The following is an 18,439-nucleotide window of genomic DNA, read 5'->3' as shown; positions in this document are numbered from 1 at the left end:
TAAATAATAATGGTTTTACAGTATCTGAAACCCTGAATGTAACTCAAAATTGTACACCTGTACAATATTATTTTTTCATTAAGCAAATACACATAAATTGAATATTTGTTTTACAAAAATTACTGTCTCAAAACACTTTTTTCTTGGTTGCCAACATCTTTCAGACAAACATGGACCTTTTATATGTAACATAGTCATTGAAACACAATAAACGTACACGACTACATTTCAGTTTTCACTGTGATTTATTTTTGCTGATTAAATTCAAACACATTGTTTGCACATGTTTGTAAAATATAAGACAACACTGACAAAAACAAAATGTGTGACTGCAAATGTCCGGCTGTATGCATGGTACTGAAATTGAATATATTAATATAGATTGGAACACTCGATGGTGACATGTGCAATTTCCAACGGGAACATGTGCACAATCACATGCCCAAAGGTAACGACGTAATATGACGCATGCAAAGGACGTATATGGACGTTAGCCCGCCATTTAAATGAGATTATACAACAATCAATTGGCCGCATGCATGACAAAGACATAACTAATCTGCGAAACGAGCAATTGTCCATTACTTGGTGCATTCTTTTCGTCTAGTTTGACGTTAACATATGATGTCAGTTTGCATATCTATTTAGGAAGACACGATTATATTGAACTTGAAGCAAAACAAACATAAATACATACTATCTTTAGTAATATATCTTAGGCACATACTACAGTATTGGAAGATCAACCACAACTGAAAATTCAACATTAGAAGAATATAAAAATTACAATGTACAACTTACTTGGATATATATTAAGGGATATACTATATAATTTACAATACAAGATAACAGAAAAAGATTCTATTGGTAATGAACATCCGTATTTTTAACATTAAACAGGTATTTCACTAATACTTGGGAAGATTCGCATTGTTGTATTCCCAAAAGTAGAAAGGGTAACATTTTACAACTGTTGGTGTATTTTTGTGCTGAGGGAAAATAATTTATTATCATGCATTTGGGCACTTTAACAAATAAATATAAAAAATAAGTATCTCAAAATGATGCTTCCTTTATCAACAAAGTGATAAACAGTACAAAATGCTTACTTAATTTATATATAATGAAGCAGATAATAAAAATTAATTATAAGAATGTTACAATACAATTTACCTCAATATGATTATAAATTTCAATGAACAGTTACACTGCCAATGTTATATACACTGAAGAGTTTCACAGTGAATGCAAAATCATCTTTTAGCTTGTTATTTAAATAAATGCTTGTACTGTTAGTCCACTCTTATTATTATGAAATGTTACATGTTCACAACAACATTGGCATCTTATTTTATTTAAAGCAACAAATAAAATGGCAATAATCTTAAAAGATATATTGGTATTTAAAATGTAAACAATAATGGTGTTTTCAGAGAAAATTGATTTCATTTACACTTAAACACCAGAATGTGTTCACTGTAATGTCCTACAATGACATTACCAGATTTCCAGTTATAGAAGACTGTCCAAGGAGATTTGAGTCCATCCTTCTCTGTAGCCAGTGTAGCAATCTTTTTCTTGCCCTCTCTGTCCACCTGTATGACAGTTTTTGATGATTGATAACATACAAGCACTTGTCCTGCAGGCGTCACATGAACTCCCCATGGGCCTTGTAGTTCTGAGTCAGTGAAGGTGGAGATAACAGTCCAATCCCTGGCCAGGGTGAGGAGCTTGTGTTGGCTTTTGTTGGTAACATAGATCCTGTCACCACTAAGACTCAATGCACATCTCCATACTGCATTGGTGTAACAAAAAATATATTTATCAATTCTGAAGAAGAATCCAATAGTTCTTCTCTTCTACCCTAATCTCAAATAACAATACATAACTATGCAAATATATATTTACAGAAAGAAACAAACTCTTTAATTGAGGAAATGATTTTTTCATGTAAGGCAAAGACAAATATTTATGCATAGGCAAGGCATTGTTGTAACATTGCATTTGAAGTAACACCTCTTTGATAATTATTCTTATATTTATCAGGGCAGTAATATTAATGACATTTACCTGTCACAATACTAGATGTATCCCTGTGCATCTTTTCCACAAGTGTGCCAGTGAGATCATACTTGAACAGGGCTTTGCCAGAGGTTACATAGAGGTCCCCCTGATGAGGAGCAAGTCCTCTACATTCATGTGGTAACTGTAGTTTTCTGCCTTTCATCAGTTGTCCATTGTTCACTGTGACAAACTATATACAACTGTCCACAGCGAATGCTACCTGACAGGGTGTAATCAGACACATGTCCAATTGATAGCCAGACATATCACAATTACTGACCACTTGGAGCTGCAGGTCCACCAGCTTCAGTCTCTTGTTTTCATAATCTGTAACAAGCAGCTGACCATTGAACAGACCACAAATTCCTTGGATATAATAGAACGCACTAGTATCCCTTGGTATTCTCACACTTACTGGAGTTGCCCCTGTGACTATGATAGCCTGGTCTGGGCTCCCCTGCATGGTCAATACCTTGGTAATGTGTATGGTATGACCAAGACACGACAGGTTGGATAAAAAAAATTCAATGTCATTGTAAACAATCAATTTTAAAGAAACTTCTGTTTGTGTTGGATGTTGTTCAGGTATATGTCTACTTGTTTTATCATCTCCTTGTTTTTCTGATGGGCTATAAAGGCCAATTCTTTGTCCTTTTTGCCAACTTCCTGCATCGCAATACTGAGACGTGTCAGCTCAGTACGAAGCCTGGAGCATGTATCAACATCAAACTTGAGGGAGGCATCCCAGCTTGCTTTCAGTTCATCCATTTCTTTCAGAATAGCCTTCTCCAGCTTATCTAAGGTGGCATTTATTCTCTCTCTCATACTTTCCACCTCTTTAAGCCTTTCTTCATATGACACTTGCAGTGACTTCAGGTTGCTCTCTCAGTTTGTTTGCTGCTTCTTAGTTGTTTTCGAATGGTGTTAATCTTGGCTGACAGCTGCTGATGGTCTGTTGCAGACAGAGAGGTGTCAGCAATGAATGTCAGCTTTTGTACACTGACTGAAATGGAGAATCATTTAAAACTGATGGATGCTCCTCAATGATGCTTTGTCTATAGATGGTTTAACTGTGTGGAAAAAATTGTGACCTTGAGAAAATCTATTATTAGCCTCGGTGACCGTGACCCCAGTGACCTAAAACCTCATCAAAAAGTAGATGTTCATGCAAGGTACCTACATCCCAAATATATAAGAGATCGGTCAAATATTAAAAGCACTATTAGAAACTGAAACCAATGTGTGACTTTGAGAAAATCTATTATTAGCCTCAGTGACCTTGACCTTGACCCCAGTGACCTAAAAACTCTTTTAAGTGTAGAGGTCCCTGCAAGGTATCTACATGACAAATATGGAAGAGATCGGTAAAATATTGAAGGTGCTATGAGAAACTGTAACAAAGGTGTGACGGAAAATCTATTATTAGCCTCGGTGACCTTGACCCCAGTGACGTCAAACCTCATCAAAAGGTAGAGGTCAAATCAAGGTATGTACATGCAAAATATGTTAGAGATGGGAAAAATATTGAAGGCGTTATGAGAAACTGTAACAAAAGTGTGATGGATAATCTATTATTAGTCTCGGTGACCTTGACCCCAGTGACGTCAAACCTTATCAAAAATGAGAGGTCCATGCAAGGAACCTACATGCCATATATGAAAGAGATCGGTAAAATATTGAAGGCGCTATGAGAAACTGAAACAAAACTAGATAGAGTCATATATACAATAATGTGTTTTCCTTATTTTCAAGCAGATAATTATGTATTAACAATGTTATATTGTCTCAAATGTTCAGAAAAAAGTAATTAAATGTAAAAAATCATTGTTCGATACAGTTGGCAAAGATAGTATTACGATGAACATTCTGACCAAGTTTCATCAAGATTGAGTCAGCAATCAAGCTCCTACACACAAGTCCTCCTGTTAGCCATAGTGTGCATCATATAGTGGTGTATCGTATACATTTTATTCAAAATTAGCTTACAATTACAACTGATTTCCAGTACTACTTATAAGTAAGAAATACGTTAATGCATCTTTGTTACAAGATTATCTACGTTTTGTTAATAAATTTCCCTAAATAAATCAAGCTCAATAGGTTTTTTCAAGCAAGTATTAAATTAAACAAATAAGACAATTAATTGCAATACAATATGCCCAACATATCGATGACTTAGGAATATGCAAGTATCGCAGCACAGCTGGCTGTGGTCTTCACAGAAAAGTGAACAAGGTTTTACAACAGCCATACAAGAAGAATGCCCCGCCCCCCCCCCCCTGGTGGCCATGTTTTTCAACCAACCAAAAACATTTTCGAACACGTCCTCGATATCATTTGGAAAAATCATCTGACCAAGGTACATAATGATTGGACAATAAATGTGGCCTCTAGAGTTTTAACAAAGATTTACTATACCCATATAAGAAAAAAGCCCCGCCCTCTGGCGGACATGTTTTCAACCAACGGAACCATTTTTTAGAACTTATCCAAGATATAATTGGGACAAATCTTATGACCGAGTTTCATGAATTTGCCAATAAATGTGTCCTCTAGAGTATTAAGAAGACATATATTGAAGACGGACGGCAGACAAAAGGTGATCACAAAATCTCACCATAAAGCACGTTGTGCTCAGATGAGCTTAAAATAGCAAAAAGAATACAAAATACTAGACTGTACATACCGAAGAGTCACTTGATTGCAAACACTGCAACACAGTTTGCTGTGGTCCTCACAGAAATATTTAAGTTTCTTCCCCCTGTGGCATTGACAGTTCTCCAGAAACCCCCGTGTTGCCTTGGCAATTGGCCACATCTCCATTTCTTTAGGCCCAAAATTGGGGTGGTTTTATAACAATTGATTGTGTATAATTACACGTTCGTCACAAAATCAAGAGTCACACTTTTTACAATAAGCCCTTGCCTCAGTCACAGTGTTTTTATTATTACATCCCGAGCAAAAATATGGAATAATTGTATTTGTCCGTAAATACACTAAAGCCGCTACTATTCTTGATGTTGACAGATATTGTAACACAAATTACTAGATTAATTCACTATTACCCAACTTCAGCACTGTACAATAACATATTTTGCCGCTCAATGCGGATACAGAGTTGACAATATTCTACGGTACAAGTCCACCGCTTTTACCAAAGTCCGTCTTGACTCTCAAGCAAATCAAATCAAATCTGAATTGCTTAACACACCGCCCTATTTTAATCTCGCCATAAGATCAAATTCATATGCTTTGATATCAATTTTCAAAAGTTTGAGTTATCTATACGCAAGTCATGTGAGTGTCATAATTTGCAGGTCGACCAGATAATGCTTTATTTCTGGGCTAATGTTCAAGTGTGAAGGCAAAGAGTGCATGTATCAAGAGCTTCTCAAAGTTTTCAAATGATGAATAACACTTGATGCCTATGAAGCATAATTTAACAGGTTACTCTTATTATTTATTAGAAATTTTAAGTTAAAAAAGGACATTCACATTAAATTTATTTCCAAAAAAATAATCAATTAAAACGACTTGTTCGCAGATTTTGGAAATGACAATTTTCTACCTTTTTGTTACAGATTTTAATACAAGAGATGTGTTTGTCAGAAACACAGTGCCACCTACTGAGCCTCTTTGATTTAAATATTTTTGTTTTTGTTTATATCCCTTTAAAAAATATAACTTCCATTGTAAAACCGACCTGTACCTGTCAAATGATAAATAGAAATTATCTCCCTTTCAAGATTGTTACTTCCCTTGGATTTGTTTTTTTTTACCTTTGACATTGAAGGAAGACCTTGACCTTTCACCACTCAAAATGTGCAGCTCCATGAGATACACATGCATGCAAAATATCAAGTTGCTATTTTCACTATTGCAAAAGTTATGGCCAATGTTAAAGTTTTCTGACGGACGGACAGACTGACAGACAGACGGACGGACAGTTCAACTGCTATATGCCACCCTACACGGGCATAAAAATTCCTGTACATCAGAAAGAAAAACAAAGCCAATGACCTAAACTCGTACTGAAAATATTTTTTTTGTTTTAAAGTGTTAAGTATTTTTCGGCAAAGCTGTTTAACGTCACTTTTGACCTTAAAGTTAGATGACCTTCATTCATGATAGGTCCGAAATGAATAAACCCGAATTGTGCATTGGCTAAAAATATAAAAATCACCTTAAACATTGGTAGTCTGGTTCTCAGACTAAAACATTGGATGCATATCATTTGAACTGAAATATGAATATATTGTAAATTACATGTAAATTACAATAAATTAAAAACATGATACAAAACATCCTCTAAACATTACATCGAAACGTTTCTCCTCAGTTTACGTAGCAGTATAGCATCAATCACATGTCTCTTCAATTAAAAGAATCTATTGTTTACATGCCGTAGCGGCCACATTAAACATTACAAAACAGGCTAGATTGCACTTTACAGGTACGCAGTTGTTTACCACTATCGACAAAGCGGGGTTTTGGGGGCGGTAGCCCGCAATACTAAGGAAATATATAGGTGTTGGAAATATATCTGTCTTTGATTTATTATAATCCATATTTGCGTTTATTAGTGTAAATGTGTTTCTTTGTACTTTGTTTTGCTCATTTTTATGTAAAGCTCTGTATTTCTGCGAAAAATTTATATCACTATGATGCTTGCAATATTGAGTCTTTTATGTTTACATTCTACTAACATCTGTACACTTTATAACACATTATCTTTCATTTAATTTCAACTCTTCTTGTTCTTTATTTTCATTGGTTAATACATTAAAATACATGGTCGCTTCATACCATCTCCTTTCACTGGTCGCAAACATTACAACATCAACGCCTTTTAAAGATATTTCTTATATCTTATAAAATTTATAAAATGCTTAACACATTGCAACCGCATGGATGGCCTACTCTATAAAGCAATAGCTTTTTTTATCCAAAGTTCAGAGGTTCAAGCCACGGTGTGGACTGGTAAACATTTTTTCTGTTTTAAAATTCTATTATTGAATGATACTGGAGCCTTTAGTACCTATGTTTACTTTTATAAATTTGAAGCATTTTAAAGGAACTCCAAGCAAGAAGACCATGATGGCCCTTTAGCGCAAACCTCAGCTCAAAGTACCAAATAATGATCAAACTTGACCCAAATTCAAACATGGCCTTGATAATAAGTTAGATAATATGATCAAGTTTCATCAAGATTGAGTTGTAAATGTGGCCGATAGAGGGATAATAATTGCCTCAGTCTCAGTGATTTTATTTGTACAAGTCGAGCAAAGATATGCTGCTATTGTTTTTAAATTGTTTGATTTCAAAGACACAGATTGCCATCTTCTACCATGAACAGATTTGCTTCCAAAATTACTGATTTGACTCATGAATTTTCAATAAACTGCATCGCTACACAATATTGTTTTTGCCTCATAAAAAACTGCAGTCTTGTGAGATACAGAATTGAAGACAACAAGGAGGACAACTCCACCATGAATGCAGTTACAATTTATTTTCAAAACATGTTTCTCTAAACATGAAGTCTAGCCTTTCTAAATCGCTTAACACAGTTCCACAGGGGCCTTTTCACAGACTTTGGCAGATATTGAAGTTTGTCATTATATGCTTTATATTGATAAATGTAAATATTGGATCGAAAAAGCTCCAGTAAAAAACAGGAATACAATTAAAGAAAGAAAAAGGTAACCCTCAACTGGGCTCAAACCACTGACCCTGGAGTAAATGTCTAACGAGTAGACCACCCGACCATCTGTGCTAATACAATTAGTGATGTATTTTATACTTAAAGAAGCAATCCTTCTAGTGTAACAAAAGTTAACGACAACAGAACTATCCAAATTATTCTATCGTTTCGCGTTGCAACGCTTTGTAATTTTCAGGTTTTTAAATCGTCAAAAGATGCATATAATGGATATTTTAGAGCATGGTAAATAGTATTTCTATTTGCTCACAGACATTATAACCACAATGATAATCTGTAAAACTGAAACATTCTTTTTAATTTTGGTCATTTTACCTTAATGTGATAAGGTCCCTTTACAACTTCGTGTTGGTTGAACTGATATGCTACTATGATACGTTTCAAAAGTTTGAATTGTGTACACATGTATGTAATATGAGTATCAAAGTGTTCAGCTTTATCAGATAATGCTTTATCTGTGTGCTAATGTTCAATTGTAAAAGCAAACAGTGTATGAGAAAAGAGCTCTTAAATCAAAGTAAGGGGAATCTGCTTTTATTTTGTGAAAACGTTCAACGTATGGAAATGACCTTTGTTGACTCTTTCTTATTGTTCATAGCTATAAGTACATATATTACAATAAAAGGACTGTAGTATATGGTTGGTTGTGAAACATTTTGATATCAGCTACTTCCTTTTTGACAAGAATGCTTGCTATGACTGTGAATGAATGTAAATAACGGAATAATCGTATTCACAGTCAAACAGCTAGCCTATGATAACAAACCAGGTGATTGTTTTTTCCAAAGCTACATTGTACCAATAAATAATAATCTCTATGAGAGCATGTCAATAAGGAATGTTTGATAACCAGAAATATGATTATGTTTGTAGAAACGCATGGGTGAAAGGTTATTCAAACTGCGATCGTCAGGTTCCTTAGTATGGACCTAATAATTGCGCCATATTGGTCTATTATACACCACAACGGAGAACGAATGGAATCTAATGCCTTTCGATTATTATTTGTTAATTTATATCAATCTTCTTAGCAGATCAATAACGCTTAATAAATGGTTTATTACACTTATGCGAACGCGTTGATGCTCTCAACTGCCTGGCTGCCATTGGTTTTAAATATTGAAAAATCATTGATTAATTTGTGGGTTAAGCACAGATGAAATGGCCTACATCAAATCAATTACTGAATCCATAAATACTGATCATATTCAAATTAACCAAGTGAATTTTCCAGTAAATGTTGGTAAAACGACATTATCCAGTCATAAAATATCCTCTTCCTGAAACAAGTTGGCCATCATGGACCTGAAGTGCTCACCTTAGCTCAAGGTACACAAATTGTTGAAGACTAAATTGAACTTGTGACCTTGATTTTTACCCTTTTTGATCCAGATTCAAACTTGGCCTTAATATAATCCCCATGTTTTATTAAAATTGAGATATAAGCAAATCTTCTAGAGTGGTAATATGAGTTTTCTATGATGTTACCTAGTGACCTAAGTTTAATACACATAATTCCCATATTCGAACTTGATAATTATTTTGACAAAGTTTTAACAAGGTTTAGTCATAAATGTGATTTCTCGATGGCAACAAGATGTTCCACAAATTTGATTTAATCATCTCGGTTTGGGATGCATGAGACCCAAATTCTAACTAGGCCTATGTATTCTCTAATTCGGACTCAGTTTCATCAAGACTGACTCATTAATATGGCATCTAGAGGGGTAACACAGTTTTGTCTAAGATTTGACCAGGTGACCTAGCTTTTGACCACCTTGAGAATGAGTTTCAGATTCATTTTAGACATTATCAAGCAGACAAAGTTTCCTTGTAGCCTCTCAACATTCTTGTAAAAACATAGATGCTATCAAAACAGTTACCTTTGAAAATGATTAAATTTCAAAGCTTTTTCTATAAATTATTTGGACACAAATTTTATGATATAAGCCTGTATGTCTGCCTTTTGCTAAGAAGAAACCAGCGTATCAATTAGGATGATTGAAGGTCAAACGATAACCTAGATATTGTAAGGAAATTAATTTCATGTTACAAGTGTCTGTGACCTAGAACTTTATCCTGTTGACCTCAAAATAAAAAAGGAGTCTTCCTTGCCTCCTTACTGACCTGCATACCAAAGTCCACAATTGTACATGTAGGTTCAAGTGTTCATAGATAGATATTGCCGGAAAGCAAATTTCATGTTAGAAGCCCCTGTGACCTTGACCTTTGACCTGTTGGCCCTAAAATGAATAAACATCTTTCTTTTCTCACAATTAACCATCATTTCAATTTTCCTGATTAAAAGTCAAAGCATTCTATAGATATAATGCGACCAACCACACAACAAAGAAACCAACCATTGGACTAACAGGTTCACATCAATATAATGAAGATCGTAGTCTTCTCGGGGTAAGATAAGCCATACAAATCATGGATATATCATATGAATCAAAATTGTACCAAATGTGAATCCTTTTAGTGTTGGCCGCCCAGTACTGATGTGTAAAACAACTCTTATTAAATTGATAACCATTGTGTCGCCAGTTGTATGTTTAAGCTTGGTAAACTTTCATTTATTTACTCTTTAACATTCCCATCACCGTCAAAGATTTTCTGCATGTTCTCTAGCACATACGAGCAGTACCCAGTCATCTTTAGAGTAATTTTGTATTAGAACAAGTTTAAGATCGGCGTAAGCTTGTATATGAGAATGATATCGCCATGCGATTGAGAGTCGTGCAATCGTCCTTAAAATGTATCAAAGTATTTACGCTGTAGTGAATTTTATTAAAGGGACCTTTTCATAGATTTTTGCATGTAATGACGTTTGCCATTAAATGCTTTATATTGATAAATCAAAACATTGGATTTAAAAAGCTCTATGGAAAAAAAAACAGAATAAAACAAAAGAAAGAAAAAAAGTAGCGCTAAACTGGGCTCGAACCACTGACACCTGGAGTAAAAGTATAATACTTAGACCACACGTCTATCCATGCTCATAAAATTAGCGCTGTATTTTATACTTTATATAAGCAAGCCTCGTTGTGTCACAAAATATAACGACAACAACATATCTCTCCAAATAATTCAATCGTTTCGAGTTACAAATCTTTATAATTTTCAGGTTTTTAAATCGTCAATATACCAAAACGTGAAAAGGTCCATTTAAGTCCACGTGTTTTTGTTATAACATTCATATTCAAACGGATCACTTATGTTTCATGTTTGAATTGTAAACTAACATGACAAACGATCCACCGTTTGCAGTAGATACCAATATAAGGAGAGAAACAATCATGGTTATCTTCCAACTGTCGTGTGTTGTAAACAACGCGGTCTATCTCGACTATTCATGTCCACATTATCCACCCCGGGGCCCCACCAACATAGGCCTTGTCCACCCTAAATTGCCTTTTAATATTACATGTATGCGGCGTGGGGATACGCGTCGGCCTCTTCCGCGCCACTTCTAGTTTTATTTACGTTCCCTCTTAAATAACATTATATGAATTATTTATTTATCATAATTATGCTTCTATCCAGGTGGTTCATGGCTTAACACTTCAAGGGGCATTTTCACGTTTAGGTAAATTGACAAAATTAAAAAAAACAACCTTGTTTCAGATTCGCAAATTTTCGTTGCAGTTATGATATTTGTGAGGAAACAGTAATCCTGAACATTTACCATGGTCTAAAATATCCTTTATATGCAAAAATATCCATTATATGCATCTTTTGACGATTTAAAAACCTGAAAATTATAAGGCGTTACAACGCGAAACGATTGAATAATTTGGAGAGTTCTTTTGTTATTGTTATATTTTGTGAAAATACGAGGATTGCTTATATAAAATATGAATACATCCGTCATAGTATGAGTGCGGATGACCGAGTGGTCTATGTGGTAGACTTTTACTCCAGGACTCCAGGGGTCAGTGGTACGAGACCTGTTGAGGGTTACTTTTTTCATCTTTTTTAAATTTTATTCTTTATTTTTTACTAGAGCTTTTTAGATCCATCAATATAAAGCATATAATGACAAACTTCAATACATGCTAAAATCTGTGAAAAGGCCCCTTTTAGTTAACAACCCATTGTGGGATACATGTAAACGTGTGTACATGAGTACATGACGTGTTTTCATGTGACCATTTCAATCGAGAATAAAGAAGATTTTTTGTACAAAACGAATGCTCATTTTGTGTGCTGTTTCCGAATACATCAATATAAAAAAAACTTACAGAAGCCTGAGAAACATAACCACAAAAACATCTATACAAAATATGCATCACTATTAATATCGTTTGTATAAAAAAACGTCATCAAGGAACAGAAGTCCTTTCAAGTACAACTATTCTAGTACTTAATGTTTGAAAAAGATGACGTGATTAAAGAACAACTACGCTAAAACATATTTAAAAAGTTGTGAAACTCCGTGCTTAAGTTGGTTTTCTCTGTTCGTGCCAATTAACACTGAAAGTGCAATAAAATACAAGGAAATCATATTGCCACTTGCCATTAACTTAAGATCCTTGAAAGTGACCGTATTGTTGCATGTATTACCGACTTAACCCATTTATGCCTAGTGGATTTTCCCATTCTTCTTAATTGGATCAATTTATTTCCAAAAATAGGGAAGTCTAGCATATTTATTTATATATTTAGAATATTCCTTACAGAAATTCCTTTTAGCAAACAGCGCAGACCCAGTGCATGATGCGGCGTCTCATCTGGGTCTACGCTGTTTGCCAAGGCCTTTTTTCTAGACGCTATACATAAATGGGTTAACTTGATGCGCATTTATATAAACAAACGAGATATAACATTGATGTGTGTCTTGAAGTCTGCTCTATGGCATACCTTACAATATAGACTTAAATAATATATACGGACAATGTAATGGATTGATTTTCTATAAATGTCTTTATATAAAAAGATCATCAATGGCAAATGGTGCGTTTTGAACATCCAAGAAAGGATTTTTGGTAGAGCTTATTATTTTATAACGGTGTATACAGTATCGAAAAAAATGAATGCATGTTTTAATTATTAAGACTGTGACATTTTCATCAAAAAACATAATGTGAAAGCCAGACCATGTTTGAACTTAGTATGAAAATAAATAACTCTGTTATACAAATAGTTCTGTTTTTGCCAATGTAGCAAACTTCTATTGATTATGAAATATGGTTTTGTCAGAGATAGGATCCGTAAAGCTAGAAACAAATATAAATAAATATCTCAAATTGACAGTACTTCCTATCAAACAAGAAATGCAAATATCATTAACAACAGACAAGCATAGCTTTGAAAGAGAGAAACAGCGTTTATGTGTTGTTATCGAAGACAAACCCAGAACATGCTATACAGTAAAAGAAAGTATACCAGTATACGTTTGCATGTCCGCGGAACGTTTAACCCATTTATGCCTAGTGGAATCTCCAATCCTTCTAAATTGAATCAATTTATTTTCAAAATTAGGGATGTCTAGTATATTTTTTTCTTTATTTATAATATTTCTTACAGAAATTCCTTTAAGCAAACAGCGCAGACCCTGATGAGACGCCGTATCATGCGGCGTCTCATCTGGGTCTACGCTGTTTGCCAATGCCTATTTCTAGACGCTAGGCATAAATGGGTTAATTATCACAAATGATTTATATGTTAAATATCAGGTGTCCCTTCATTATTTTTCATTTCAGACTATAACATGATTATCTTAAATAAGCAAGTCAGTTTCACACATTAAGCAGTCAATAGAATCTTACAGTATGATGGCTTATTTATTTCGCCAAATAGTCCCATACCGTACACGTATGTATATGTTTATACGCAGTCAATACACAGTATCAGTTTTTTTAGCGATTATGTATTTCATAAAACAAATTAATGTTTTATGTTTTCTTTTAGACGGGATTTAACTCTTTTGCCTATTAGTTGCTATAACTGTAGAGTTATCTTTGAGAATGGCATAGTTATAATATTATATCAGTGGCCACATGTCTGCGAGGTATGTTAAAGCGACGTCTTCATACCTATACAGTCTTTTTATGCGTCAACAGTAATAGTTGCATGGGCGGCTCAAGAATTTTCAGTTTGGTGAGGGACGTTGTAAGCTATTTTTCGTGTATGATGTAACGACGGTGACATGATACTCGACTTTATTGCTTTTACCATCGATACGAATATTATTTTAATGTTACCCATTCATTTATTGTTAAAATAAATCTCGCGAAAGAAAATGTGTTTAGAGTAATTAACGTCACAAGTCATAAGCCAATTAATTCTTACAATGGATCAACTTCTACCATTTGAGGAGGGTATTTTCAATCGTTCGTTTACATGACTTTTTTCCACATACCAATTTAGGTCCCTGTGGACAAAAGCGGTAATTACATTTATTGTGTGTGTATTTTGAAGTTTGTGAGAACCTTTCGTGTCTTTGGTTGCAGAATGTGAGGACCCCGTACTTGTGCCTAGTTTATGTACTAGACTCTCGAAAAAATATAGCTGCAAATTAAAGCCGCTGCAATTACCAGCTATAACGTTTTACAGAAAGATATTCACACATGGTTTGGCATTGTGCTTTGAGGGGGGGGGGGGGGGGGGGGAGGGGGGAACCGGAGGAACTCTACATGTAGTAATACGGTAAACTAGTGTTCGGATGGGAAATAAATTCGCACTCTGTTTACTTTAACATGCAGACATAAACATTATGTTTTAACTCCTAATCACAAAACGTGATTAAAGATTGCCCTGTTACTTAAATCCTAATAAATGCCAGAAATAACAAGAAAATACACTTAAACAGAGTATGAAATAAACCCCAGTAGAATCTGATTAGCCACTCTTGACAAATCAGATTGAAAGGCCCATAAAAGTGTTATGATAGCATATTTTCCCTTGACATAAAAATCCTTGGAAGTGAGCGCATTGTTTCCGGCATTATCAGTTTGGATAATATTGACTGGACCTTTTTTGTCATTGCCGGGATTGAATATCGTATTAGCTTCGAAATAGAGTGTAGTCTCATTCAAATTAACAAGAAATAATTTTGCATTACAGATTCCATGAGTCTTTTAAATGCAAACAAGCTTTTATTTCCCTAGGAGCTACAACCATCATGCACAGCCTGTCTATTTCCGAGGATTTCGATTGCGCTAGTAGAATGAATATTCGGACTGTAGTTTAATTAATTCGCAACGATAGTTATATAAAACACAACACTATAATAATGTTCTTAATGTGAATTTGCTGACCTCTAATAGTATTTTTATTTTATTTTACTAAAATTTCCTAATATATTTCAAATAAAACATTTTTTACTTTAATACATAATTTATTACATTTTATATAAGATACGTGCACATTGGAGTCGTGTTCTGAGAAAACTGGGCAAAATGCATGTGCGTAAAGTGTCGTCCCAGATTAGCCTGTGCAGTCCGCACAGGCTAATCAGGGACGACACGTTCCGCTTTAATGGTATTTTTCGTTTAAAGGAAGTCCCTTTTTACCGAAAATCTAGTTTAAACGGAAAGTGTCGTCCCTGATAAGCCTGTGCGGACTGCACAGGCTAATCTGGGACGACACTTTACGCACATGCATTATGCCCAGTTTTCTCAGAACAATACACAGTTAAAAAAAACTCGGGATTATTCGTACTATAGCGTTCTTAAGGCGCGTATCTCTTTTTTCTTGATGTATGGCATCAATTTCTAGAAATATCATCGTGTTGTTGTTTCCCCCATTTGTGTATATTCATTGTTTGAATTCTTTATATGCACAGTAAACATAATTCCCCTTACGTGTGTTCATATTCATTGATGCTCTTTGTCCAACATAACATTATTGACGTTATATTATATATACCACACGTTATTACCAAATGAATCGAAATTGCACTTGTGACTTGTATGAAACAGATAGATTGCATTTCAGAACAATATTTCTTGATGAATGAAAATGGGAGATGCCAACACTCCATAATTAATTGAATTTATTATTATAGCGTTAGATAAATGGAAAGACAAGCATGCGGGCGTCATTATTGTAGCCCGAGTAATTGTTTGTGTCGTGTGTTCATTGATTAAATCACTAAATGACATTATTTTCGACAGAATACATAAAACATGAAAAATCTGAAACAATATTGTGCCATTGTAGTGACCCAATAATGTTCATATTAATGGGCGATTTAATTTTCCAATACACATTGTCTTCTTTTGGAAATCTGTCAAATGCTAAAGCCGATTATACAATATTTATAACGTAAAAAAGCAATAGTAGCACACTTAGACACCTAACAAACACATTTAAATTGAATTATGTGTAAATATGTTATAACCAATTATAGGCATGAGGTTAGTACATTTTAAATGTAGTTGGCGGTGAATTAGGAGCTTAACTAGATGATATTTATTGCGCTGTCAAAGGCCGTCTTTTAGTGTTATCGCAGCTATTGCGACCATGATGAAATATTGTGTAAATTAAGCACGAAGAAAACCGTATTTCGATTGCTTAATAAAATATAGAAATGCGTTTTCAGTTGTAAAATGAACATACATTTATGATTTGTTTATTTTCATGAACCAGGAATTTTAAATGATTAGGCAAATATTTTTAATGAGTTGTTTGTTTGTATGATGTTGTTGTTTCAATTAAACATATTAAAATTAAGGACATGAACAATTTTCTGTTTCAAGCAATGTGACTGTCCTCACTTAGTGCAAAAAATATCAAATATCTGTCTTGAGCATATTACCTCTTTAACTGAAGTGTTTATTCCTTACATAAGTTTGAAGTGGTTCATTAAGAAGAACTCTCGGTCAAGGATCGGCAAAATAACAGGACGTTTCCTCTCTAAACGATCCTCATTATATTTACTGCGATGGATAAACATTCATTCGGTATTTTAAATTGGGTGTACTTACAAGTACAGCGTAATAGCCTTCAATTTGATTAATACCGTAATATATGGGTGCTCAAAAGATACTAAACACACTTTTTAATCGACGTTAACTGAATCTGATTTGTTATTGCATGTTCACCAAACGGACACTATTTTGGACATTTAATATTCGTTGTTTCAAGGGTGATAAATCCGTGAAATGTTTAACACGTGGAACCTCGTTTTTATTGGAATCGTCTTCTTTCTGGTAACGGATTGTCACGCAGGCATTAGACGTAGACTTGAAACGTTAGAAATGGAAGTGAGATACATAAATACTTCATCAAATGAGATACAGATGGTGATTTACAACATGTGTGATCGGTTTGATGAGCTCAATGAAACATTATCAAGAGATTCTCATAAATGCGAGTCATCGATTCAGAACGAATCGTTTTCACTCCAAAGCCTTGCACATCTAGTTGATCAAATAAGTCGTCGATTGGAGGTCATGACTCATAAAGTAGAAGATAATAACCGTATGTACCACAGTCATGATACTTTTGAACGTCGACAACTAAAACGATTGCAGAAGGAGCTGCATGAATCTAAGGAGGAAATAAAAAAGTTAAACACTGAAAATGACAAGATGGTTGCGCTGCTGGAAGATTTGGTAGAGGCCAATGCTGCGAATTTTAAAGACACGTAGGACATTATCAAAGACAAACACATTGAGATCGAGAATTTCAACGCTTTGAAAGCGGTCGATGATAGAAGGTTTCAAAAGTGTGAACAGGGAATAAGCGATCTACAGAAGGACATAAGCGATCTAAGAGAATCACTGCACGATATGAAGACAAGCTGCCCCGACGGCTGGAAAAAGGTTGGTCGAGTGTGTTATATGTACGTTGATAACTTGAAAACGTGGGACAACGCTCAAAAATACTGCAAACGCAGAGGCGGATTTCTGATTGAGCCGGATTCTGACCAAAAGATAAGTTCTTTGAAAGAACACGTGCTCGACGCGATATACGCCTCTTCAGTGTGGGCAGGTGGGAAGTTTGAGAAGACTGGTGGTGGTTGGAAGGGGATATGGGCTGGAACTAACAGAGACATGGTCGAAAGCAGTGACAATACGTTCGCTTTCGACTCGAACTACCGTGAACTGTGTACTGTAATGTGGAGGTCTTCAGCTAGTCTCTGGGACGCTGAATGTGACGGACTTAGTCCATTCATTTGTGAACAGAAGGCAAAGTAGATAGTTTATATCATTAAAAAAAGAGTTTGTAAGTTACATTTAATGTTTCGATGTAATAATCTACGAAAGATGTATATGTTATACATCCGTTACATAAACAGATAACTATTGTCTTTATAGATGACAGTACATGGACAATATTGTGTAATTGTACTATGAACATTATATTATGTTGGTGTGTTTTTTCAGGATCTGATATGCGGGGCTATTTTCTAGTATTTGTTGTTTCTGACTTAAAAATATGATGATGATGGCACCTCAATATTTGTGTTGGCTGTAAATGTATATTTCTGTTAAGGTCAGTGATTACTTCTTTAAATATATGTATGTCTCAACATCAAAATTTTTACTTAATTTGATTTGATATAACTGAAATGCAGAGCTTGTTTTTTTATAATTATATTTAGTAAATAATACACATGAATATTGTGGAACTTTGTTAGTATTACAACCATGATTTGCAAATTCGTCTAAACTCGGTAACTCTTTAAACCGATTGAATTGG

At 34.6% G+C, this 18,439-nt stretch overlaps 1 protein-coding gene across 3 annotated transcripts; it reads right to left on the bottom strand.

Moving 5' to 3' along the window:
* Positions 1–226: 226 nt before the first annotated feature.
* LOC127874882 (uncharacterized) lies at positions 227–8,192 on the bottom strand. Of its 3 annotated transcripts, none has more exons than XR_008047144.1 (3): positions 4,747–5,336; positions 2,071–3,067; positions 227–1,795 (listed from the first exon to the last, which is right to left on the bottom strand). XR_008047144.1 is itself a non-coding variant. In XM_052419548.1 (3 exons), the coding sequence occupies exons 2-3, from the start codon at positions 2,225–2,227 to the stop codon at positions 1,446–1,448; spliced, it is 507 nt and encodes a 168-aa protein (XP_052275508.1). In that variant the 5' UTR covers positions 2,228–3,067; positions 8,102–8,192; the 3' UTR covers positions 227–1,445. The 3 variants fall into 3 exon arrangements, 1 of the variants encoding a protein (XP_052275508.1); XR_008047143.1 differs by having other exon boundaries at positions 4,751–5,335; XM_052419548.1 differs by lacking the exon at positions 4,747–5,336 and adding an exon at positions 8,102–8,192.
* Positions 8,193–18,439: the final 10,247 nt, after the last annotated feature.

Source organism: Dreissena polymorpha, chromosome 3 (assembly GCF_020536995.1).
Source record: "Dreissena polymorpha isolate Duluth1 chromosome 3, UMN_Dpol_1.0, whole genome shotgun sequence".
Classification (NCBI taxonomy): domain Eukaryota; kingdom Metazoa; phylum Mollusca; class Bivalvia; order Myida; family Dreissenidae; genus Dreissena; species Dreissena polymorpha.
Note: the sequence above shows the minus strand (reverse complement) of the source record. Positions and strands in the feature narration are given on the sequence as shown.

Excerpts from the sequence above, each read along its gene's own strand:
- LOC127874882 (XM_052419548.1), bottom strand. The coding sequence starts at position 2,227 with ATGAAAGGCAGAAAACTACAGTTACCACATGAATGTAGAGGACTTGCT. Across the intron at positions 1,796-2,070 it reads TACATCTAGTATTGTGACAG|TATGGAGATGTGCATTGAGT; the intron begins GTAAATGTCATT and ends ACACCAATGCAG.